The following is a 26,428-nucleotide window of genomic DNA, read 5'->3' as shown; positions in this document are numbered from 1 at the left end:
GGTCTTACTGTATATGTTTTATTTCATTATATAGTGGTATAACTTTAAGGGAAATAAGTGGGCGTAAAAAATCAGCCAGAACCTGATTTAGATCTTTTCATTCAGCTCTCCTTTCACTATCCCCATTAGCCAGTATTGTTTCCCTACCTAAACCTCTTCCAGTGTAACTTCTCTGAGACTAAGGATTACTATCTTTGACCTTTTTTTATTTTCCTTCTTCAAGATATTGCAGGATGCCTTGCAATGTAATAAATATACCACAAATAACAACTGTAATGGATTGATATTGGGCAGTTTAGAAGTCAGTTGTTATCTCCCTTAAATGGTGATTTGTAAGGAGTTTTGAACAAATAATTGGTTTCCTATTAGATATTTGTAACTATTTAGTATCAAAATACCATTACTATATGAACCTTAGTGTAAGTAGTTAATAACTTTATATTTTTGTAATTTAGTTAAGATTAAATTTTTCCTTTTGCTTTCATTAGTTTTGACTTAATCAAATAAAATGTTTTGTTTCTAGTAACTGGTGATTTTTTTTAAAGAATAATAAGTTTAATGTTTTATGTTACATAATTAAACATTACCCTTAATATTCACTGTTTAGAAAATTAGTGTCACTCAGTAAATTTTAAGTCACACAATGGTATTGTATAATTTTATTTCATGAGCTGCCAAACGTTTATCAGTAATTTCTCTTTAGGTTCTAATATTATCAAACAATCTTCTAAAGAAGCTTCCCCATGGTCTTGGAAACCTTAGGAAGTTAAGAGAATTGGATCTAGAGGAGAACAAATTGGAATCCTTACCAAATGAAATTGCTTATCTTAAAGATTTACAGGTAAAATACTATCTTGATGATTTTATAGATAGATGATTAAAGTTTTGGGACTGCATTCCAAATTGCACATTTCCTCCTGTTCTTGGAGCAGATAGATTTTCCTATTATAGCATTAGGGCTGAATTTTATGTTCATGTAATCTATCTGCTTTTATCTTCCTAACAAATGGTATTTTTTGAAAGAAAACTATTTAATAATTCTTATCCAATCTAATTTCCCTGTTAATTTATCTTTTTGGTTTAGTAGTTGTATTCTTTTTAAACTTACATCAGTTGTAGGAAATATGTATGTAACTGTCTTTTATTTTGTTAATCTTTTAGAAATTAGTCTTGACAAACAACCAGTTGACCACTCTTCCCAGAGGCATTGGTCACCTTACCAATCTCACACATCTAGGCCTTGGAGAGAACCTACTTACTCATCTTCCTGAGGAAATTGGTATGAACCCTTTGGACACTTGACTCTGTACTAATAAATTGCTTTTGTGTTCAAGTAGTATTTTAGATAAATACGACAAATCTACTGTTTTTGTCAACTTAATCAGGTTATACCAGGCTCAGAATTTTTTTTTTTTTATAGAGCACCAGTAGTGATTGGTTGGTTGGTTGGTTTTGATTAGGTTTCTTTATGGGGTGTTAGGGTTAATATAGTATTTGAGAATGTTTTAGCATACTTATATTTCAATAGTTTTAACCTGAATTTTGAAGAGTTATTTTATATTTCTTCCAAATTTAAAAATTACACAGGCTTGAATTAAATTAGTCTTATGCCAAAAGAACATTTCATTATGTGGTTTTAAGATTGATATTAATAATTTGATAAATATTAATAGTTGAGTACTTTAGAATTTTTTTAAGTGTTTTCATATCCGTTATTTCATATTATCAACATGAACACCTTGAATTTTTGGCAGTGCTTTACAAAGAGAGTTAATCAATTAAGGTCACATAGTAGTTCTTAAATTAGTAATCCCATGTATTATGTTCTCTCATCTATACCATGCTGTCCCAGAGGCACTATAGATTAGTGGTCAAGAATAGTTTTGGGGCAGGGCAGGGTATAGTTCAGTGGTAGAACACATGCTTAGCATGCACAAGATCCTGGGTTCAATCCCAAATACCTCCACTGGGAAAAAAAAAAAAAAAAAAAAGAATGGTTTTGGAGTAAAATAGGTAATTCAAAATCTAGCTCTGCTGCCTACTGGCTTTGGCTCTGTGGCTTTGGATAAGGTACAAAAACTCCCTAAACGTCAAGTTTCCTACCTGTAAAATAAGGGTAATAGTAACCCCTCATAGCAAGGTTGCACTGAATAATAAAATCTTAAATGTAAACAAATCCATTACTTGGTAGCTGTTCTTACTAGTTTTCTATATACCACTATCAAATATTACAAATTTTGACATTTAAAAACTGGAAACATACAAGGCAGCTTTACACTTTTATGTCTCTTATATTTATTCAGCTGGCCTCATGCAATTGCTTGAGACATTTGCCTAGAAAGTATGAGTATCCTAAGACAGTCTAAGAAAAAATTTTTAAATTACATAAATTGATTTTGGCTTACTGCCAAGTATGTGATAATTCAGTGAAAGATTTATGCAAAGTAACAAAAACCTCTCACATAAGAAATTAATAAGGGGATCATCACATTTTCTCCAACAAGAAGGTGATTCTAGGGACTGACTATATAATAAACTTACCCATGGAATTTTGAAAAAATACACGTGGATGCCAAAGTGTTCCAAACAGAATCTCTGGAGATAAGTATATATTTTTAAAAAAATTCCAAGCTTGAAAACTAGCCATAAAGGAAGAGATTCTGGTGGACATCAGGATTCTTTAAATCTTCCCAGTTTATTTGAGTATGAAGCGAAGTTTGAGATCCACAGCTGTAGAGAGTTTTAAAACTAAGAGAAGAGAATAAGAGGAAATGTGTATTTAGTATACATAATGTCCAGGATAGCATCATGCCCAGTTGAACTTTTTAAATAGTAATTAATTTTTTAAAAAATAATGCTTTTTGTTTTAAAACAGGTACACTGGAGAATCTAGAAGAACTGTATTTGAATGACAACCCCAACCTGCATAGCCTTCCCTTTGAGCTGGCTCTTTGCAGCAAGCTTTCAATCATGAGTATTGAGAACTGTCCACTTAGTCACCTTCCGCCTCAGATTGTTGCTGGGGGTCCTTCTTTCATCATTCAGTTCCTAAAGATGCAGGGTCCATATCGTGCCATGGTCTGATACAAATCTGCTGGTCCCACACACTGTTCAAAAATAGACTGCCATTAATGTTTCATATCTATATCTGTATCTATTTATGTAGATATTGATATATTTGGCAGATTTATAAAGACTGCATTATGTGTTTCTGCTAATAGAGGAATCATAGCCATTTAGATTTTTAAAATTCTGTACAAAAGGCTTATATAAGTTTTCTTTGCTGAACTTGATGGATGTTTTTATGTTGTGTAATAGGATACGCCAGTTTGCTTAAAACATTTGCCAACAAATTATGAAGTTATTAAACTTAAGGGCCAGAGGTAGTATAGTTAGATATACTTTCTCTTAGCGAAAATAATGGGCAAACAATTTTGTTGCAACTTTTCATACATATTTTCCCCTTACCAATTGTCAGATCTTTATAGTATTGTAGGCCCCAAAGGTAGAATTTTTCTTTAACTTATTTTGAAATTTGAGATTTGAATTTTATATATTGTTTACAGTCAGAGTAAATCACTGGATTTTTTTTTTTTTTGGTTTTGATTTGCTCTGTTTTAATCAGTCAAATTTAGAATTTATATCCTAAAGAATTTGCATCAGCTGATTAAAGTATTGAAAGATATTTGCTTGTTGAAATAACTGGCAAAGTAAAAAGATACAGTCAAAAATTCTAGAATTCCTTTAATTGTGTTTCTCTGATCAATTGTGAAGCAACATATCTGAAGTGAGTCTTTGGGTTGGGGGAAGGTATTGAGACCTTTTTTAGTATAAATATCTTTTCTTAAGTTTAGGGGAACAGAAACTGGTAGTGCAAAGGAATTTTCTTTCCTGAAAGTTGCAGATCCACAAAAACTAACAATAATTTGGCAAAAAAAAAAAAAAAGAAAAAGATACACATAAACACACATTCTATATATGTATATACAATGCTATATAGATATGTATTTATTATATCATAAACTACGATAGGTAACTTTAAGGATTTCTCCCTAGCCTTGTACAATGAAATGAATGTTTTTCTTTGAACACTGCAATATATGTATGTTTCAAGGTTATTTAACAGTGTACTATGGTTTTATATCTTGACTTGCCTTGTACATCTTTCAGTTCTGGAATATCTGCGTCTAAGCACAATATCTTCACACTGTGCTATATTGCTGCTGAACTAAATGCACTTTTCCCCCACATATGGGGCACTGGCTTCAAACAATTCAGTTCAGTACCATTGATTTCAATCTCATCTTTCCTTTTTTGGTAGTTGTTAATACAGTTATGGAAAAGAGGCACATTGCATAGAAGCCATTGATAGTTCAGTGGAAGTTCTGTAAGATGTGCATGTGCTATTTGATATATTTTATTTTGCTTTACTGCTTTTAAGGCTAGCAGTATTGTAAATGTGTGCCCCTTATACAGTACTCTTACTTTTGATAGTGTCAGTCTAAGTTGATTTAATTATTGAAGAAACTCACAGAGCAAGTGCATTCTAGATATCATCCTAAAAAACACTTCCCATGTAATTAATAACTATTATGTATAATTATGTATTGCTGCTTGTTTTTTTTTTTTCCATTTAGATGGGCATTGTATTTTAAATAAAACCATTTTTAAAGTAAGACTATAATATTCAGAGAGAAGTTTGGAGTGTTGTTTTGCTTTTCCTGGCACTCAAAATCAGGAGTAAGTTTGAAGTTGAACTGGTATTTGTAATTGGCAATTTTTTAAGGAGCAACTAAGAAGTGGAAGGCAGGTAAAGATATAAAACCGTAGAATGCTTAAATGTGCTGTAAAACTATTGTAGATGTCACTGGATTTTACAAAGTAATATCCTTTCTTCTTTTTTTCCATCTACTGTGGCTTTTCAGTTAAAATTTTGTTTATAAAAGGAATTTGTTTATTACAGCTCTACCTAGAGCTTGTGTGTATGTGTGGTTTTTAAAAATCTCATATCCAGGTGTGTTTATATATTAAGATGATGGAACTTGAATTTTAAAGGCCGTAATCTAATGTCTTTTTTTTTTAATGGTTATTGTTTCTTAAAAATGAAAATAGATACTACTTTTTAAACATTTTGGTTCCCCTACCTTCATTTATGTCAGTTTGAACAGAAATGCAAAGTGATCATAATCCTACATGTAGAACATGATGTCAAAGGCAAACCATCTATAGCTGAGGAATTATAATTTTTTTTAAGATGCATAAAACATATGTCATGTGTATGACTGTCACCTTGCAAGGGCTCATGAATTTCATTACTTCTTCTAACACAAAACTAAAATGGACTCTAATTGGAATATCCTTGTGAAATTGGGATATTTAATATTTAAATACTTTGAATACGATAAGGGATATTGTTGAATGACTACATATGAACTAATATTTTTCCTAAAACTGCAGTGGCACTAGTTGCCATGTCCAATAATTGTCCTTTGGGAGAAATTAGGTTTGGTCTCTCCATAAGCCTCAGTAAATAAAAAAAGAATTATGGCATAGAATGTTACATTGTAAAAGCATAGCTCTAAACTTCGCTTTTTGTTAATATATAAAGTAGCAAAATGACAAGACAGTGTCAAACAATCCTTTTTCTGGTAGTTTAATACTTTTAAAATCCCAAGTGATTTTATCATACAGAGAAAAGGGGGAGATGCTAAATAATTTATGGATTTGATGGATACAAATGAAAACAGTAGAAGATAGACGCTCTTAGAGGAGAAAATACACATAAAACATTTATTTGTACTTTTATTAAAAGGTGGGTGATGCAATTGGAATGAGCTCTATAAACGTTGCATATTTCTAATTCATCTCATTGTAAAGACTGAATCATTTAAAATAGATAAACTGTTATACATCACAATTTATCTAGTCTTTCTCTGGTAACTTTTGTTACAACTTTTACTTTTCATTCCTGTTATTGCTAAGCCTTACGTACATATTGAGTCCAAATTTTAGCTTACAGAATTTGTTCTTGGTTATCAGTAAGAATGGGTCATGGTTAAAGTGTGTAAAGTGGGACACTTTGAAATGGTAAGGGGGCACTATCAGTTGTTATGTTGGGCCAACAGCCATACATCAAAACTGTCTTTGGAAAACCAGGTGGTTACACAGTTACTCTTGAGTGATTAAACATCAGATGAAAGCAAATGATACAATCCAAAATAAGCGAAAGAATAAGTTCCTGACGTTTTTAAATTTAACTAAGATGAATAACTTGTGAAGAAAGGTTTCCTTCTACCTGTATTAGAGAACAAGATCATATAAGGTGGTTTACCACATATCTTTAACTAAAACTTTTCTCTTGCTTTATTCTTTTGGTTAGTTTTAGCCTTTAAGGGCCAGTTTGGGTAACTGGAATACATATGACAATGTTTGGTTATCAAATCTCTGAGAATTCTGATATGCAAGAATTGTGATATTGATTTGGTATCTAAGGGAGAATATCGTTATATTAAGAAAGTATTATGAGAAAGTTGTTTTGTTGTTGAATAGAATGCATTCTAATTCTAAACCTGATAACACTAATTCTAAGGAAACATTTGTGGGTTTATTTTTAACTTTGAAATATAAGTTAAAATATAAATAAGGTTTTAAAAAATATTTTAACTTTTAAAACTGAAGTTGGTCATTAGTACCTTAAAAAAAAAAGACTTTCTCTTTACACACTTGTTATTATTCCCCTGATATCATACATTCTAAATATAAACATTTTTGAATGTAAATACCTGATAGTGATCAAGACTTCCACTGGATAGTGTTTGACATTGGGGACTTTCAGAGTTTGGTAGGAGGGCTAGTGCCCATTATTGAGAGTACTGTGGGCAGGGCTGTCAGGTACAGGTTTTGCAGGTCGTACAGCACACAACCACCACTACGTGTTGGCCGGGGCGCGGGAGGTGTTTCACATCACAGATTTGTATACTTACTGTGACAGTTTTCAGCAGATGGCAGTAAAGTGCCTTGTTCTCATAAAATCAATATATTATGTAAATTTCTGACGAATGGAAGTAAAGAGTCTTGAAGAAGGAGCATTTCACCCCCTCATTTGCACAGTCATACTGTGTAGGGTAGTGGAGAGATTTGATATTCATGCAAATTATTAGATCACCATCCTAACAATCTAGTAACAATGGAATACTATTTGACTAATGTTATAAGCAGCTAATTTGCTATAGATATTACTAAAAAGGAACTTACTCTGAAAATCTACTTAGAGCCTATACGTGCTTTATCAGTGACCATTATTTTTAGATTTCAATACCTTTTATTATTACTGGTATTACTTATTTGGATAATTTAAACTTACACTGTTCTGATCAGGCTTAATATACAGATAACATTTGCGTTAGTCATCTATACTTTTTTTTTTTTTTTGTAGAAATTCTTTTTCAATAAGTCTAATTAAACCTGGTGTCCACTGCTAAAGGGAATGTTTCGTGTATGGCTCAAATCATTTATTTTAGTATCTGTCTTTAACAAGAAAGTATATCTAATATATATTTTCACTTATTTGGTTTTTTCTCACCTCAAAACTCATTTTTAACAGTTCTAAAAAAGTTATCTTGTAATTGCTAAATAAGAATGTAACAAAGTATTTTATGTGGTGAATCGTGTCCTTTGATTGTATTTTAATCTGTACATCAGAAATTGTTTTTAATTAGATACATGATAATTTGCACAGTACAGTTTACAAGACATATGCAGAACACTACACGATATCTGAAAACAGCATTTAACAGTTTTGACTTTTCTCCAGTTAACATCAGGCTTCCACTGCTGTTTAACAGGGTTTGTGCTGTGATGAATACTTAAGCTATTCTGAATTATGATTCAAGGCTAAAAGGTATAAGCAGCCTTCAGAAAATGCACATTTAACCTGAATTATAGTGTTGATTATTTTGGCTATACAAAAATAACCTTAATTTCAGTCATTCTGTAGTATTCAGTATAAATAATGTATTCTTAAATGTTTTGCCACTGAATTTTTTTAAAAAGTTCCAATCCTATGTGTAACTAAAGTTGGACATGAAATTAATCTTTGCAGTGTCATTGAACCACTGAAATGTGGAACTGAGGGAAATGATTGCTATTTAATCTGGAAAACTTTAAGTGAAACAGCAAGTGGCATTCCATAAGGTGTACAAAAACAGATGCACAAAACATGGAACCAAATACTTTACATGGTCGGTAGTGACCTTTAATATAGTTATTTATATTATTCATGCTGACTATAAAATCTCAAACTATAGGTTTCTTTTTTAACAATTTGAGTATATAACAAATAATCCTATAATGAAGACTGTCCTATAATAGAGACATTGAATTATTAGGGGTAATTCCCCCATTCTCTGAGCCTTCATGAAGAAAATGCCTTTTGCTTTGTTAACCTTTTATAAGAAAGTCTGCTCTGCTGTTTAAGATGTCTTGGTAACTAAAGGTGGAAAGTAAGTGCAGGATTCCTAGAAAAAGAAAAGTTGTAATACTGGCTAATAAAGAACATTAAGTTGTGTTTTTAAATGTTCGTGAGAACAAAGCTATGACAGTAAAAGAGACCTTACCCCATGGAACTATTTAACTGGCTGAAGAAAACTTACCAGGGAAGGTAACAACTATTAGTCCGGCGCACAATGTGATTGTTAATCATCTTTCCTTATAACATTCTTTGATATGTATATTTAAAAAGTCACTCTGGCAACCTTGAGAAGAATGGATTGAAGGGAATCAAAACTAATGGTCAAGTAGCCAGATAGGTGGCTGTTGGAGTAATCAGGTGAGAGACAATGGTGGCTTTGGGATTGTAGCATTGGGGATGCAAAGAAAGAAACATTTTAGAGAGTCGTAGGAGGAAGAATTAGTAAGCCTTGATGATTGGTTGGGAACAGTGAGTGAGAGAATCAAAGGTTATGTCCAGGATTGTGGCTTAAGCATCTGAAAGTATTTACTACACCATGGAACTTGTAGGAGGAACACGTTTTTTAGTTTGGGTGTAAGGGGAAGATGTGTCCTAGTACCTGTGGGATGTTAAGTGGAGATGTGGAGTGAGCAACTAGATACGTAAGTCTGGTGCTTAGAAGTTAGCCTGAAAACAGATGGTCCAGTGTATAGATGGTAATTGAAGTAAAAATTTCCTAGGGAGATTATATAGAATGGGAAGAGGATGGAATACTGATGAATTCCAGCATTTAACTTTTGCATAGAAAGAAGCCTAAGTGGCTGTAGTAGCATCGTGAAGGAAATAAGGAATATGGTGTTTTGAAAATAGAATAGTCAATTTCATTGAGTTCAGTATTTTCTAATCCCTCAGTGTATTCTGCTTCCATTCCATTTTACTCTCTGTGCCTATTTTTCTAGGACTCTGCACCGTCCAAAATAGTTGCTGCTAACTAGTCACGTGAGATTATTTAGATTAATTAAAATTAAATGAAAATGTAACTTTAATTCCTCAATCACATTAGTCACATAGCAAGTTCTTAATAACCATATGTGGCTAGTGGCTCTTATACTAGTGCAGATACAGAACATTTCTGTGACACAAAATTCTTTTGGAAGTCATTCTAGTTTATAGCTGCTCTTTCTCCATGATTAGTTTTCAGCTCTGAAGCTGAGACAGAGATTACACTAAGTGCTTGTTCTTCAGGTTGGGGCTGTGTGTAACTTTATTTTCCCAAAGGATTGGGTGGAGGGCACCAAATGAGAAATGTTAAGAGCAGCTCTTAATGGTTTTTCCAATAATCTTATATGATTCTTACATTATTATTTAAATCTGATTTTTAAAATTCTTATCTCTAGAAATGTCACCTAAAGATTTAACCTGTTTTTCTTGATTAAAAAAATTTTTATTGCTTGCTCTTTTCCATATTCTAAGTATTAGATCAACTGGTTTATTGTGGTCTCTCTCCCTTCATTTTTTTCTGTTTAACCCTTTATTTACTTTGTAGTTAAATTAGCTTGTGGAATAAATTAAGTTTGAGATAACTGGCCAAATCTATATATTGATTTTTTATTCATCTTTGATAAAGACTGGCTTATCTGGTCTAGCTAAAGAACTAGATTTTTATGATCTTAGCCCTGCTGGGAAAAATCAGACACAGGGGGAGAAGGTCTGTATTTTGAAGGGACACAATTCTAAAATCTATACAAAAAAAATCCGACTTGAGAAAAGTACCATTATAAAATATAAGAATATTTAGATTAAGTTTAAGTGGTTGATTTATTGGCTTTTTAAAGTGATTAGACTATCAACTCAAACTATTCTTTACTGAGATTTTAAAAAACTGGATAATAAGTTCTTTAAATTACAAGTACAATAATTGTCTAATGAGAATATATGTTATAAATGTTACCTTCAAAATTAGGTATTGTGAATATCCAAATATTTTTAAAGATTTCACTTCATTGAATAACTATAATTACTTTGAATTTAGCTGTTGACAGAATCTGAGTAAGAGTCTGAATGGTTGGAGGTTTTTGTTTTGTTTTAGGGGATTTGTTTATCTCTAACTTTGAAAATTAGAAAACCTAATTTTAATGTAATTTACTCCTTCGGGGGTTTTAATGTTCAGTGTTGGGGAATTTCTGAACTGTAAAGATATATAATACGTGTATGTGAGTACATATATATGAATGTGAGAGAGACAAAGCACAATGGTGAAAACATAAATGAAGGGAATTTTATGTGTTTCAACTCAAGCAGGTGACTGATTTGTAAAGAAGTTCACTGGTTTTCCTTGATCTGGAGGGTTGTTATTTTTGTTGAATTTTATTTTAGATTCCATGTCTTTAACTAGCACTATTTCTTGGTGGAAAACAATGTTTATCATAAATGTTTTCTTGTCAGACACACACTACAGTCACAAATTTTTGCCACAGAGGAGATTACAATCTAATGGACTTCACACCTATTTGAATAATCTACTTGAAAAAAAATTAAGAATAGCCAATCTCATTCAGAGTTCAATTTTTCTAACTGCCAGAGCACCTCCTGTTACTGCTTAATAAAGGCCATCCTGAGGCAACTGAGTACACTGATTGCCTTTTTAAAAAGTACTGCTAGAGAGAATGTGTATAGAGAATAAAATATTATTATGCAGAGTTATGGATGAGCCTGGATTTGGAATGATTACCACTTTTTCCCAAAATGTTTGAACACCAGTGTAGATGCAAGTAATAATCTACACATTTAGGCCTTTGATGTCAACTTGAAAAGAACACTGTACAGTCAAGAATTCTAAGTAACTCCTAATTTATTCAGATTGCAGTTGAAAACTAAAAGAGAAATTTTTCTAGTCTTGTGCCTTTGTACAATAAGAACTTATTCTGTTACTTTTCCCAGGACAAAATTAGGCTTGACACATTAATTGGGTGTTATTGTAGATGGATATCTGATTATTAGGGTTTACTTTTTTCAGTTTATATGTACACACACACACACACACACACACACTTCTTTGAGATTACATTTCTCCAGCTTTTCTAGCACATTTGAATACCATGTAGTAAACACCAGCTCTTTAAAATACACAATTCTACATTGGAGAAATGTTTGTTTAGGTCTTCTGCCCATTTTTGGATTGGGTTGTCTGTTTTTTTGTTATTGTATGAGCTGTTTGTGTATTTTAGAAGTTAACCCCTAGTCAGTAACATCACTTGCAAATATTTTCTCTCCCATTTCGTAGGTTGTCTTTTCATTTTATTTATGGTTTCCTTTGCTGTTCAAAAGCTTATAAGTTTAATTAGGTCCTGTTTATTTTTGCCTCTATTTTTATTGCCTCGGTAGACTGCCCTAGCAGAACATTGCTAAGATTTATGTCAGAGAATGTTTTGCCTATGTTTTCTTCTAGGAAGTTTACAGTGTCTTGTCTTATGTTTAAGTCTTTAAGCCATTTTGAGTTTATTTTTATGTTTGGTGTGAGGGAGTGTTCTAATTTCACTGATTTACATGCAGCTGTCCAGCTTTCCCAACACCACTTGTTGAAGAGACTGTCTTTTCTCCATTGTATATACTTGCCTCCTTTGTCACAGATTGCTTGGCCATAGGTGTGTGGGTTTATTTCTGGGCTCTCTATTCTGATCCATTGATCTGTGTGTCTGTTTTTGTGTAGATACCATGCTGTTTTGATTACTATAGCTTTGTAGTAGTGTCTGAAGTCTGAGAGGGTTATGTATGTATGTATGAAGACATACAAATGGCCAATAGGCACATGAAAAAATGCTCAATATAGCTAATTATCAGAGAAATGCAAATCAAAACTCAATGAGGTATCACCTCACACTGCTCAGAATGGCCATCATTAAAAAGTCCACAAATGATAAGTGCTGGAGAAGGAGTGGAGAAAAGGGAACCCTCCTACACTGTTGGTGGGAATGTAGTTGGTGCAGCCATTATGGAAAACAGTATGGAGATTCCTTAAAAGACTGAAAATAGACTTACCCTGTGATCCAGCAATCCCACTTCTGAGCATATATCCAGAGGAAACTCTAATTCAAATTGAAGGGAGCATTTGGACACCAAAATAAATAAGAGCAGTAATTAGTTATAAATTATGAAAAAGTAGGAAGTTGCTAATCCATATCAGTGATAGATACATAAACAGGGAATAAGTGAGGAGTCTTGTAGTATGTGGTAAATGAAGAGGCGGTGCTGAGAAAATAATTTTGTAATCATCGTAGCAAAAATTGGTTCAAGCAAATATCAATGGATGATAAATCTAGGGGGGAATTTTGATGAGCAGGACATTTGCATGACCATAAGATGGGTCCCCACAGATTGTGTATTTGTTGCAAGGGGGAAAATTGTAACTATAAAAAAGAAATCCAATAAACACTTTGGCTGGGTATTCAAAATTAACATCACCAGTGAGGGGCAGATGGATATGATGTTACTCTGGATGTGATATACTAAGACGGACACAATGTCACATATACTACAGTACCACATAAACTGTTGGAAATGTATAACCAAGAGGAAACATCAGACAGACCCAAAGTGAGGAATCTTCTATTAAAAGACAAGACAAAACCCTGTTCTTCAAAAATTTCAAGGTTATAAAAAGACAAAGGCTGTAGAAAGTAATCCATGCTACATAAAGACATAACAAGTACGTGGAATACATCATCCTAGACTGACTTCTGTATTGGAGAAAAAATGCTGTTGGGTCAATCGACAAAATTGAAATACAAAGGTAGATTGGTAATGTACCAACTGAAGATAACTCCTGTGATTCTGTAAAAGAACATTTCTATTCTTAGAAAATAAACACAAGTATCTCGAGGTGAAGTGCCATGATATTTGTAACTTATTCTCAGATAGTTCTGAAAAGTAATATTGTATAATATTTGTGTGTGTGTGTTTGAGACACACACACACACATACATACATACATACATAGAAAGTATATAATAAAGCAAATGGTATAAAATCTTTAAGACGGGTGAATCTGAGTAAAAGGCATACAAATCTTTGTACCATTATTCTTATGTTTTTTGTAAGTTTGAAATTATTTTAAGTAGTTTTTGTTATAAAAATAGCTATTTGGTGATTGACATATACACAAAAAACTAGCTAGATGAAAAAATAATTTTCATTTATTTCTTATTAGAAACCAAAATATTTAAAGTCTGGCAAGGTGAAAGTCTTTTTAGTACTTGCCAGACATCTCTTTAAGGTATAGCCAGGAAACTTACTTCTGCCTCCTTTAGCCTAACATCACCTTACGATGATGTTTCTTTGGCCTACAGGTTTTAAGAATTTCCACTAGCTTAGAAATATTGTGCTACAATTACTTTGTCTTCATGCTTTATTCAGCCTCAGTTGAAAATTTGGTTTTCAACAGCAACAGGCTGAGGAATGAAAGACCGACCATTAAGAGGTCAATGAACTTGCCCTGACTCTTTGCAGCCAGTAGGTATCCTTGTGTGTTGTATCACTGGTTGTTTTGGTTAGAGACTGATCAATTTTAAGGATCTCTTCAAAGAACCAGCTTTTTGTTTTATTGATTTTTCTACATAGTTTTCTGTTTTTATTTTTCCTTCTTTGGGGTTCAATTTATTTCATTATTCATTCATTTATTCATTTATTAGTAAGGCATAAATTGACATATAACATATCAGTTTCAGGTGTACAACATAATGATTTGATATTTGTACATATTGTGAAGTGATCACTACAATAAGTCTAGCTAACATCCATCACCATACATAGTTAATGAATTTTTTCTCTTGTGATGAGGACTTTTAAGATTTACTCTCCTAGTGACTTTCAGATATGCAACACAGTATTATTGACTATAGTCGCCATGCTATATGTCACATCCTCATTATTTATTTATTTTATAACTGGAAATTTGTACCCTTTGCCCTTCACCCATTTTGCTCACCCCTTATCCCCCACCTCTGGCAACCACCAGTCTGTTCTCTTATTTATGGACTTTTGTTTTTGTTCTTTTTAGATTCCACATGTATAAGTGAGATCATATAGTATTTATCTTTGATGTATTTCACTTAGCATAATGCTCTAAGGGTCCATTCACATTGCCACAAATGGCAAAATTTCTTTATTTTTTATGGCTGAGTGGTATTCCATTGTATGTTTACATCACATTTCCTTTATCCATTGATCTCCTGATGGACACAGGTAGTTTCCATATCTTGGCTATTATAAATAACGCTGTGATGAACATGAGGGTGCCTATATCTTTTTGAGTTAGTATTTTACCCAGAAGTGGAATTGCTGGATCATATGGTAGTTCTATTTTTAATTTTTTGAGGAACCTCCATACTGTTTTCCATAGTAGCGGCACCAATTTACATTCCCTTCAACAATGGGCAAGGGTCTCCTTCCTTGTCTTTTTGATAATAGCCATTCAAACAGGTGTGAGGTGACATCTCATTGTGGTTTTGAGTTTTACTTCCCTGATGATTAGTGATGTTGAACACCTTTTGTTGTACCTGTTGGCCATCTGTATGTCTTCTTTGGAAAGATGTCTGTTTAGATACTCTGCCCATTTAAAAAAGTGGATTGTTCATATTTTTTGTGATTGATTTGTATAAGTTCTTTATATATTTTGGATACTAACCCCTTATCAGATATATTCTCCCATTTGGTAAGTTACGTTTTCTTTTTGTTGACGGTTCCCTTTGGTATGCAGAAGCTTTTTAATTTGATGTAGTCTCAGGGCAAAGGACTTCCACCCCCTCCCTTGCCATTCACACACACACAAATGTAATAAATACTTGTTAAAACCCATTATAGTAATATTTTCCTATGTTTATTTTGGTTTTCATTCTTCATTCTATGCTAATTTAATAATTAACAATGAAACTTTAAGATGGGTAGATTGTATGATCACTTTGCATCTGTCTGAGGAAGAATCAGATTAATAAAGAAAGTTTTGCCAAATAAACAAATGTACTTAATATGTTAAGCACCTATCAAATACCAAACACTCTGTTATATATTTTCCATGTATTCGTTCATTTAATATTCACTAAAGAGCATGCATGAGGTGCTTGCTACTATTTTCCCCATTTCCATATGAGAAAACCAAGGTCCAGAAGGTTAAGTAAGTTAATACAGTTATTAAGTGACTAGAAGCAGGACCAGAGCCCAGGTTTATCTTACAAAGCCCAGATTCCTAATGACTTCACTCTAATGCCTGCCAGAACCTGCAGGCAGGGGCCTCTTTAGGAGGCAAGAGCTTGTGCTTTGCTGGTGTCATTAACTAGGGCAAATGGAAACAAGTCATTTCCAGGGAGCAGAATGACCAGATCACCTTTCAAACCGTGTGTGTGTGTTGTGTGTGTGTGTGGTATGTTTCAGGCACGGGGTCTCCATGGTTTCTTTGAGTAAATGTTAAGGGTGATTCGCCTTACCTACCTAGGTTAATGAATGTTGGTTTAAAAGTTATTAGTGTTGGTGACAAATATCTCCTTTATACCCGAGGGCCAGTGGCTCTAGCTCACCTGTTGTTCCTGAGAACAAATAGCCATCATTCCCCGTAACTGATTCAAGGTGTGCTTTTCCTTATGCTTCTGGACAAAGTAGGCAAGATAATTTACCTGGATGAGGTGGGAAAGGGCCCTTATTTGTGAGGACTGACTGGGAAGACTCAGGAGATAATGGTAAGTTTCATGTGTGCGCACAGCCCTCAGCAGTCTTGCTTCAGTGGAAACACAAATACACCTGCAGGATCAGGAAGCAGCAAAGAGCCAGACGGGAGCCCAGCCTTTCTTGCCGTCCTGAAGGTAGAGTAGATCCTGGCACAGATGGCTGTCTTTTCCGTCTCAGCCAGAGGCCCTTGAAGGGGCAGAACACCTGGCTTCATCTTCCAGGAGGAGGCAGGATGGGCTAGCACCTTAAAAAGGAGATGAAGGCAGCGGTGGGACTTCATACTTGTTTTTGTGGGAATAGCAGGATTGATCTGGAAGTCAGGGGCGAGAAACACGGAGGGTGGTAAATAAGGCAGCTCCTTCCAATAACACTCTGGGAGGGTGATGCTTTTCTTTTGGCTTACATTCGCCTTCAATAACAATGTGATTGCAAAGGGCTCCTGCACTGGTAACAAGAAAGTGAAGGAATTAAATAATAGCTCAGAGGAAGCAACAGATTTTTTTTCTGGTGACTGCTCCCCCGCTTACCCCCATGTCAGCAATGCAGAGACTTGACAGATGTTTGTAGTTTACTGCAGCATTTGGCTCCAGCTGTGCCCGTGGCATGGGCGGCAGTGGGAACACTGTGTTCCCCACCTGCTCATCATGTTCAGACAGGTGAGGGTGAGGGTGTGTATTTGAGTATGGTGCATGTGCCTGTGCCTGTGCCTGTGTGTGTGTGTGTGTGTGTGTGTGTGTGTGTGTGTGTCTGAAGTTCTATTTGTGAAGGTTATATCACAGCCTAGGAGTCCAAGCTAATGGGGCTTGGAGTTTTTTCTTAGTCAAGTCTCCAAAATAAATAAATAAGCTGTTAATACCACTTCCTCCCCAGTTCTACTCTTTTTAGATGAAGTCAAGGAGCATTTTGGTGTTCCCTGACATTTTAATTACAGGTGTAATTCCAGGATAAACATTATTTAGCTTAAGCAGCTTTAATTTGTTGGTAAACTGTCTGGCTGATGGTTATAAATAGAATATCTCCCACTATTTACATGTTCCTTTCAGGAAAAATTAGATAGGTAGATAGAGAGACAGACAGACAGACAGACAGACAGATAGACAGAAAGAATCCTATACCTATATCCCAGAACTAGTTAACTAAATCCTAATTTTGAAATTTAGCCACCTTCTGGGCCTCTTTACTTTTGGGTAACTTAATTGTAAGTAGTATCTATTCATCCTACAAACACTTATCAGATATCTACGGCAACACGTCTTACGTTTTGGTATTTTTTGAATTACTCAGGTATTTGTTAAAAAATACAAGTGAATGCCTACGTCCTTCCTTAGTCCTGTTGAATCTCCAAGGAATAGGTTCCAGGAATTTGATTTTTAAAAAGTCTGTTTTAGGCATGCTCTGGGAATGCAAAGATAAACAGGACAGTCTTTCCCCCCTGCTAGACCATGGTACAAATGAACAGGTAAGCTAGGGTGATAGGTTCACCCATGCTCTGGAGGAAATATGTGTGGGTCCCATCAAAGAAAGTGGCTGATTCTGCCACGGGGGAGGCCCGCCATTCCGCGGCTGCACAGCAAGTGGTGTAACACTGGCTCTCCATCAGGTAGGTCACTGGGAAGTATTCAGCCTTGTGCAGGGTGCCTGATGTTTCCTTCAAACCAGCAGACGTCAGAAGTGGAAGATGAACACACCTTGCCCTGTTCTGTCCTGCCGTAGTAGCCACAGATGGACTGGGTGGACTGGGAAGTAGGGAGGCTTGGCTAACTCGATGGCACTCTCCCTTACAAGCTCCCGTTTGTCAGTGTGGTAAAGGGCAAGGTCCACAGAAAAGAGTTAGAAAGCTCATTGGGCTTATACTCGGGAAACATGAGGTCCAGATCCGACCCTGCTCCTTATTAACTGGGCTATCTGCTTGGCCTCTCTGAGCCTTGTTTTCCCCATCTGTAAGGGCAGGTAATAATAAAATCTACATTATAGAGTTGTTTTGAGAATTATATAAAATAGAGTATATAAACTGTTCAGCTTTGTACCTGGCATGGGGTCAGCGCTAATGAATAGCATTTATTTATTTATCTGGTTTTATTGAGATATAATTGACATATAACACTATGTGAGGTTAAGGTGTACAGTATAATAACTTGAGTCACATACCTCATGAAATGATTATCACACTAAGTTTGGTGAACATCTGTCATCTCAAAACTAGATATAAAATTAAATATAGATACAAATTAAACAGAAAAAAATTTTCCTATGATAAGAACTTTTAGGACTTACTCTCTTAACAGCTTTCATATATACCACAGATTTACTCTCTTAGCGACTTTCATATATAACATACAGCAGTGTTAATTATGTTGATCATGTTGTACATTACACCCTTAGTACCTGTTTATCTTATAACTGGAAGTTTGTACCTTTTGACTGTTGTCATCCAATCCCCCCAACCCCAACCCCTGACCTCTGGTAACCAAAAATCTGATCTCTTTTTCTATGAGTTTGATTTGAAGAATATTTGACCTACAACACTATGTAGTTCCTGTTACACAACATAGTGATTTGATATTTCTAAACATTTCAAAATGATCATCATGATAAGTCTAGTTACCATGTAATATATAGTTACTAACTATAAAGTTTTAACTATATTTTCCACACTATACATTTCATACTCATGACTCATTTATTTTGGAATTTTGTACCTCTTAATCTCCCTCACCCATATCTCTCTTCCCCCCAACCCCCTCCTCTCTGGCAACCACCTGTTTGTTCTCTGTATCTGTAACTCTGTTTCTGTTTTATGTTTATCCATGTTTTTTTTTAGTCCACTTATATGCAAAATCATACAGCATTTTTTTTCTCTGACTTATTTTACTCAGCACAATACCTTCAGGGTCCTACATGTTGTCACAGATGGCAAGATTCCATTCTTTTTTATAGCTGTGTAATATTCCACTCTGTATACATACCACATTTTCTGTATCTGCTTACCTATTGATGGGCACTTAGGTTGCTTCCATATCTTGACTATTGTAAATAATGCTGTAATGAACATAGGGGTGCATATATCTTTTCTAATAAGTGTTTTCCTTTTCTTTGGATATATAACCAAGAGTGGAACTGCTGGATCATATGGTGGTTCTATTTTTAATCTGAGGAGTCTCCATACTGTTTTCCACAGTGGTCACACCAATTTACAGTCCCACCAACAGTTTACAAGGGTTCCCTTTTTTCCACACCCTCACCAACACTTATTTGTGATCTTTTTGATGATAGCCATTCTGACAGGTGTGACATGATATCTCCTTGTGGTTTTGATTTGCATTTCCCTGATGATTAGCAATATTAAGCATCTTTTCATGTGCCCATTGGCCATTTGTAAGTTTTCTTTGGAAAATGTCTATTCAGATCCTCTCTAGGGTTTATTAATATTAGAAATCATAGTGGACCCCCATTTGTGTGTCCAGAGGTGACTTCTCCTCAGGCCAAGAAAGCCAACCCCTGTATTTACAGTGGCTCTCAACTGTTGTTATGCCCCAGGTCCCTGGATGGCTGTGACACCATCCTGGCTGTCCCAGGAGAATCAGGGCATTGTCAATCTGGGGCCCATTCTTGGTAGCTCAGGTAGGCTTGATAAAAGTCCCCAGGTCATTTGGACACCCACCCCCACCAAGGTACCTGCTTACCACTCCTGCTTCTACTAAGATTTACTGCTTTAGAGCAGTGAGTCATAACTGAGTGCACATATTAGCATCTCCAAAGGAGCTTTGTTAAAGTTACATGCTCTACAAACCATTGCAGACCTGATGAATCATAATTACCCTGGTGGAGCCCTGGTAAGTGTATTTCACCTTCCCAGGCAATGCTGATATACAGGCCTGGCTAAGAATTATTGTCTTTGTGAATATCTCTCTGCTCAATGCTGTCTCACTCAGCAAGCACAGGACTAAATCTTCTAGCAAAAAAAAAAAAAAAAAAAAGGCATCCACATAGCTTTTTAAATCTCAGAGATACTGACCCTGTGGGTCAAACTAAGGAGGCAGAGCCCTTGGTGATAAGGCACATGTGTTAAGAGGAAGAACTGCATCTAAAAGGGCTCTGCGTGTAGCTCTGGACATAGCGTGAACTAGGCACTTAACCAAAGGCAGCTATTGTTGTCATCAATAATTGTTGTGTATTGGTCTCCGGGATCCTAGCTCCTTGGAAAGCCTGTTTTTCCATTTTAGGAGAAACGACTCCAAACCCAGGAATTAAGAAATCGACTGGCTGTTTGGGAAGCATTTAGAAAATGTGACAAGAGGTGTCATACACAGGCCAGCAGCAGAGATTCCAAGAAAGGAAAGCACCCTGGCCTCTGTTTTCATTTCCCTCTTTGCTTCTGAAATGAGATAGGACGTTGTTGGCAGCTGGTGTGGTGATGGGAGGCGATGGCCTCTCAGAACTCAGCCCCTAAGGTCTGTGAGCAACATGGTGAACCCCAGACTGCCACGGGCTTTGATGTTTGTCTCTCTTAGCATTTATATACTTGAGGTGTGGGACTCCTGGTTGCTGCACAAAGATAAGTGTAACCACATTTCCAACTGAGCCTACTGCAAGGTCTCAGCTCCCTGAGACTTGGTTAGAAGATGGGAAATAATGGACTCAACAGATGGAGGAAATTTTCTTTAGATGCTCCAGAAAAGGGGGTTATAAAAGACTCAGAATTAAGGCTAGAAGAGGTCATCCCACTGGAGCAAAGATTGGGAGATACAGGTACTGAAGTCACATGGAACACCCGTGAAGTACTTTGAGAAGTGCAGACTTCAGGACTATCTACATCAAGAGCAAAAGCATCAGTCACTGTATCTCTGGCCTGTATCACTGGTGGGGGCTGCAGAGCTCAGCTGGGGTTGCAGGTGATGCCCATGGTCTTTCATTTAGTCCTCAGCCCCTGAGCCTGAACCCTACTGGGCAGAGAGGCAGTCTGTTCAATCCAATTTCCAGCTTAGTTGACTACATAAAGTATTTCGGTTTAGTGGGTCCTTAAATAAGACAATTTTTCTTTAGTTCTAACCTCTCTCCTGCTGACAGTTCCTATCCTCCAGGGCCTTACCCCTAAACTGCCTGCTATTTATTTGAAAAGTACAGATAGCACAATACAAGCTGGTACTCTGGCAACCGTGCAAATCTATCACAGGATATCTAGCATGCAGAGGAAAACTGCACTCACCACCCCCCCCCCATGCTAGTCCTAGCAGACAGAACATGGAAAATACTCTCTCTTCTCTTGGCCACCACCCTCCCCTTACTGAAAGATAATGTGTGTGCATCCGAAATGGGGATGTGGAGTCTAGCTTTCTGGCCTCAACAAAGACACAATAATTCAGAGCGGACCAGAACTGAGCAACCAGCCAGTCAGCATCAGGCCTCTGGGGTCTGCGGGAAGGGTGGGCTGGCCTGTGCGGGTCCAGGGTGGGATGACAGTTCCGGGCTCTGATGCCTGCAGAACCCTTCCTGATGTGGCTTTATCAGATGAAACCTTACTCTCGCCGGTGGGAGGGTATGCTTTAGGAAGATTTCTGCAACACGACAAAGTGCTATTTAAAAAATCTGGGTTCTCCTTTCCTGAGCTTGGGCAAAAAAAAAACTTGCCCTGAGATGGGAGAAGGTGCTTGTAGGCAAAGGACTGCAGGAGCGGGAGAAGGCTCCCGGCACTGGCGAGTAGCTTCGCAGCGGTGACACCGAGCGGCCGGCAGGTGTCAGTGCGCCCTCGCTGTGTCAGTGCGCCCTCGCTCTGCCAGCGAGCGCAGCTTCCGCCTCCAGGACCCCTCCTCACCGCGGTCTAGCCGGCGAGGTTCGGACCCCGGGCCTCCCTGATCCCTCAGACAGTTCTGCGGCTGGGACCACATGTGGCCGCCTCTCCCCAAAGCAGAGCTCTGACCTCTGACGGAGCCCGCTCCTCGCGGGGTGCCTCCCATTGAGCCCCAGGGGTTGGATCCGAACCTGTGCCTTGCTCTATCACCAGCTCCACTCATCCCGCCGCCGGGAGCACTTGCGGACGAGAGCAGCCCGGTCCAGGGCGAGGCTGCTCCAGATGCGACCCTTACCGGTGGTTGAGTCTCCTCATTCGGCTGGGGGTCCCCAGAACGCTTTCCTCCCGGGTCCCACTCAACCCGATATGGACACTCCCAGGTGCTGGATGCGATGCTCGGCCGGTCTGGAGATGCTCGGCGAATTCCCAGGGGGGACCTCTCCGCACTTCCTGGGCAAGCTCTTTAAATCCCTCGCTTAAGGTAACTCTTCCCTCCCCGGCCAAAGGGCTCGTCTCGCCAAGGGGGCAAGTCTCCAGTGGGTCCCGCGCGGGACGCGGGCTCCAGACCCGCGGAGGGGAGGCGCAAGGGGCGGGGAGGGTCGGCTTCCCACGTGGGGGCTGACGCCGGCTGCTCGGCAACGCGGGCTTGATCCTGGGGCTATAAAACCAGTCCACCGCGAGCGCCGCGGAGAAGCAGCGGCTCCGGCTTCGGTGCAGACGCCCAGCAGCCGGCGCGCCGCCGCCCGGCCACCCCCTGCACCTTCTCCCCTCAGCCCTGCGCTGCTGCCCCAACTCACGCTGCCCTCGGACACCGACCAGTCCGGTCGCGCTCAGCGCCCAAACTCGCAGGGCCGACGCCCAGGAGACCCCTCTACCTCTGCCGCGGCTCCTGGAGCCGATCGCCCACCCGCCCCGGCCCGCCTGAGGACGGGGGTGCCTTCATGCGGCCCCGACACCCCTCACCCTGCCGCCGCCGCCCCCGAGCTCCGCGCGCTGAGCCCCAGCCCCAGCAGGGCACGCAACTTTGGAAGTCCCGCGGCTCTCGGAGAGGCGGTAGAGTCCGCACTCTGGCCCCAGCTCGGGCCGCACCGGCCCCGCCGCGTCTAGGGGAAGCGAGAGAGTCGGTAATTGCTTCGGGGATGTAAAGAGACAGACATAGGACCCCAAGCCAGCATCAGCACCCCTCGGCTGCCTCCCGGGGTGGGGGCGGGCCCCGCACACGGTAAGACCTCTTGCTTTCGCTCAGGCTCGAGTCAAAGATATAGATAGAGATATATTTAATTTCCTGTCATCCTTCCGAGTCATCAGGACACCGATGATTTTTGTTCTCCTTTCTTGAAGAATAAATCTCTTCTTTCCCCATCGGCTCGACCTGCTCTCTCCCGCCGCTAAGAAATAAAACTTGGCTCTGTTTAGGAGCTGGGAGCAAGAAGGCGCCGACCCAGAGCGCCCGACGCACGGGTAGGGCGCGGTTGGCAGGAGCCCGGCCCATGGTCCGCTAGCGATCCCCCAGCTCGGGCCCGGCCTCCTTGAGGCCCCTTCCCCATGTGAGGCGCGGCGGGGCGAGCGGGGCGCAGGAGGAAGAGGAGGACCCACGGGCGCCGGGCCGGAAGGCAGCTGGCAGCAGGCCCAGGCGAGCGGGCATCCGCGTTCATGTTCCGCCAGGAGCAGCCGCTGGCCGAGGGCAGCTTTGCGCCCATGGGGTCCCTGCAGCCGGACGCGGGCAACGCAAGCTGGAACGGGACCGAGGCGCCGGGGGGCGGCGCCCGGGCCACCCCCTACTCCCTGCAGGTGACGCTGACGCTGGTGTGCCTGGCCGGCCTGCTCATGCTGTTCACTGTGTTCGGAAACGTGCTTGTCATCATTGCCGTGTTCACAAGCCGCGCGCTCAAGGCGCCCCAGAACCTCTTCCTGGTGTCTCTGGCCTCGGCCGACATCCTGGTGGCCACGCTTGTCATCCCTTTCTCGCTGGCCAACGAGGTCATGGGCTACTGGTATTTCGGCAAGGCGTGGTGTGAGATCTACCTGGCGCTCGACGTGCTCTTCTGCACGTCGTCCATCGTGCACCTGTGTGCCATCAGCCTGGATCGTTACTGGTCCATCTCCCAGGCCATCGAATACAACCTGAAGCGCACTCCACGTCGCATCAAGGCCATCATCTTCACCGTGTGGGTTATCTCGGCCGTTATCTCCTTTCCGCCGCTCATCTCCTTCGAGAAGAAGAAACGCGGCAGTGGCCAGCAGCCGGCCGAACCGCGCTGCGAGATCAACGACCAGAAGTGGTACGTCATCTCGTCCTGCATCGGCTCTTTCTTCGCACCCTGCCTCATCATGATCCTGGTCTATGTTCGCATCTACCAGATCGCCAAGCGCCGCACCCGCGTGCCTCCCAGCCGCCGGGGTCCCGAGGCCGCCGCCGCGCTGCCGGGGGGCGCTGAGCGCAGGCCCAACGGCCTGGGCCCAGAGCGTGGCGTTGGCCCCGTGGGCGCCGAGGCCGAGCCGCTGCCCGTCCAGCTCAACGGTGCCCCGGGGGAGCCCGTGCCTGCGGGGCCGCGCGACGCAGACGCGCTGGACCTGGAGGAGAGCTCGTCGTCTGAGCACGCCGAGCGGCCCCCCGGGCCCCGCAGGTCCGAGCGCGGCTCCCGGGCCAAGGGCAAGACCCGGGCGAGCCAGGTGAAACCCGGGGACAGCCTACCGCGGCGCGCACCAGGGTCGACGGCGGCGACGGGGTCGGGGGTGCCCGTGGCCGGGCCCGGGGAGGAGCGCGGCGGGGGCGCCAAGGCGTCGCGCTGGCGCGGGCGGCAGAACCGGGAGAAGCGCTTCACCTTCGTGCTGGCGGTGGTCATCGGCGTGTTCGTGGTGTGCTGGTTCCCCTTCTTCTTCACCTACACGCTCACGGCCGTCGGCTGCTCCGTGCCGCGCACGCTCTTCAAGTTCTTCTTCTGGTTCGGCTACTGCAACAGCTCGCTGAACCCGGTCATCTACACCATCTTCAATCACGACTTCCGCCGCGCCTTCAAGAAGATCCTCTGCCGAGGGGACAGAAAGCGGATCGTGTGAGCGCGGAGTCCGCGCCGCGCGAACAGACTCGCGCCCACCGCAGGCAGCTGGGATCGAGGGGCGCGTTTATGCAGCCCCAGCACTCCGAAGCCGGGGTCCTGCCTATTCTGAGTTTTCTGGCCCGAGGGTTGCTCTGCGGGCGTCCTGCCGGCATCTGTACTCCCCTACCAGAGAAAGTCCTGACAAGGGGGAGGGTCCCCAATTGCTGTTAGGACCGCTCCTCACACGGAGCGATCTTCCTGGATTCTTGGGCCTCCGCAAAGCAGTATTGTTTCCTAAAGGTATTTTCACCTCCCAAGGTCCAGTTCTCATGGTAGTTCAGAGCAAGCAGTTGATCCCAGCGGGCATGGCTCGCAAAAGGTTAATGGATGGGGGTTTCCCAGCCCTGGCTAATTGCTCTCCCCTCCCCCCAACTCTATTTTTAAACAAACGCTCAGGGCAGCCCTGCCCGCCCTCCCAACCACCCCCTGTAAATACACACTATTTTTGATAGTACATGGGGGTTGGGGGGTGGTCCCCAATGTCTTTTGGCTTTTGAGGTCGGAATCCTGGCTGTTGGAGATGCCCTCCAGGCAGACAGATGGTGTCTAGTTCAGGGCAAGCCTCTTTGCAATTCGATCCCTTTTCTACTGTCATTACCTCCCTCTGTGTCCTTTTCACCAGCAACTGGTGACTGTCCCTTGGGACTGGACCTGCTTTGAGATTTCCTGAGGGGGGAAAGATTTCTGTCCACTTTTCCCCCTGTGCCTAACAGCATAATTGCCTTTTCCTATGTAAATATTACAATGATGGACCAAGAAAGAAGTAAATGAAACTCTCTGCCTTGCAGCAGCCCTGTGTATAAAGCCATTATCCTCTGATGCATTCTTCGCCCCAGTACCTCACTTTAAAACCTCTTTCCAGTGTCCCCTCCCTCCTTTCCTCTGGGGCCACTGCTTGAAGTATATGTATGTTTCCATCTTTTATGTATGTGCACTCCTCCCTCCCCCAAAGTGCTGACTGTGGGAAATCTTTTACCTGCTGTTTTTAGACACAGAGAAGTGGAAATTATGTGGAAGAAGCAAACCTGATACAATTTGCCCAAGGTAAACAGTTTGAAAAGACAAATGGGCCTGCCAGAATGTACAGTTCCTGCCCCAAGAGCTCTTACATATCAAAGTGTTGTCCATTTTTCCTCCCTTTTTTTCTGGTTGAGCTCAAGTCATTGCTGAACTCCCAGAGTTTAGGGAGGAGGGTGGAGACTTTGTTTACATTCAAGTTTCCACATGTTTTAGACAAAGACTCTTTCAGGCCTGCACTCTTATTTCACTAAAGAAAAACTAATGTCAGCGGATTTTTTTTTTAATAAAAAGTTTACAGAGCAAATGTGAAATAAATATGAATTAAATGGTCTGTCTGTTATCTGAGTTTTCAAA

The 26,428-nt window shown here is 40.3% G+C and overlaps 3 protein-coding genes across 6 annotated transcripts in view; 2 read left to right on the top strand and 1 right to left on the bottom strand.

The window, feature by feature from the left end:
• The window catches only part of SHOC2 (SHOC2 leucine rich repeat scaffold protein), an 84,559-nt gene extending 79,585 nt beyond the window's left edge, over nt 1-4,974 (top strand). For all 4 annotated transcript variants that reach the window (XM_010969790.3, XM_074373642.1, XM_045506620.2 and 1 more), the window contains exons 7-9: nt 704-841; nt 1,162-1,279; nt 2,876-4,974. In XM_010969790.3, the coding sequence (XP_010968092.1) occupies nt 704-841; nt 1,162-1,279; nt 2,876-3,084 (465 nt within the window). In that variant the 3' untranslated portion in view covers nt 3,085-4,974. The remainder of the gene's footprint in view (nt 1-703; nt 842-1,161; nt 1,280-2,875) is intronic.
• An 8,722-nt stretch (nt 4,975-13,696) lies between these two features.
• LOC141579001 (uncharacterized) lies at nt 13,697-23,608 on the bottom strand. The gene is made up of 4 exons (XM_074373112.1): nt 23,413-23,608; nt 22,917-23,056; nt 22,249-22,874; nt 13,697-16,475 (listed from the first exon to the last, which is right to left on the bottom strand). The coding sequence occupies exons 1-4, from the start codon at nt 23,606-23,608 to the stop codon at nt 16,442-16,444; spliced, it is 996 nt and encodes a 331-aa protein (XP_074229213.1). The 3' UTR covers nt 13,697-16,441.
• Nucleotides 22,595-26,405, top strand: ADRA2A (adrenoceptor alpha 2A). The gene has a single exon (XM_074373645.1). It carries the CDS (start codon nt 23,607-23,609, stop codon nt 25,011-25,013), a length of 1,407 nt encoding a protein of 468 aa, XP_074229746.1. The 5' UTR covers nt 22,595-23,606; the 3' UTR covers nt 25,014-26,405.
• The last annotated feature ends 23 nt before the right edge of the window (nt 26,406-26,428 follow it).

Source organism: Camelus bactrianus, chromosome 11, assembly GCF_048773025.1.
Source record: "Camelus bactrianus isolate YW-2024 breed Bactrian camel chromosome 11, ASM4877302v1, whole genome shotgun sequence".
NCBI lineage: Eukaryota > Metazoa > Chordata > Mammalia > Artiodactyla > Camelidae > Camelus > Camelus bactrianus.
This window is presented reverse-complemented; position numbering and strand designations above follow the sequence as displayed.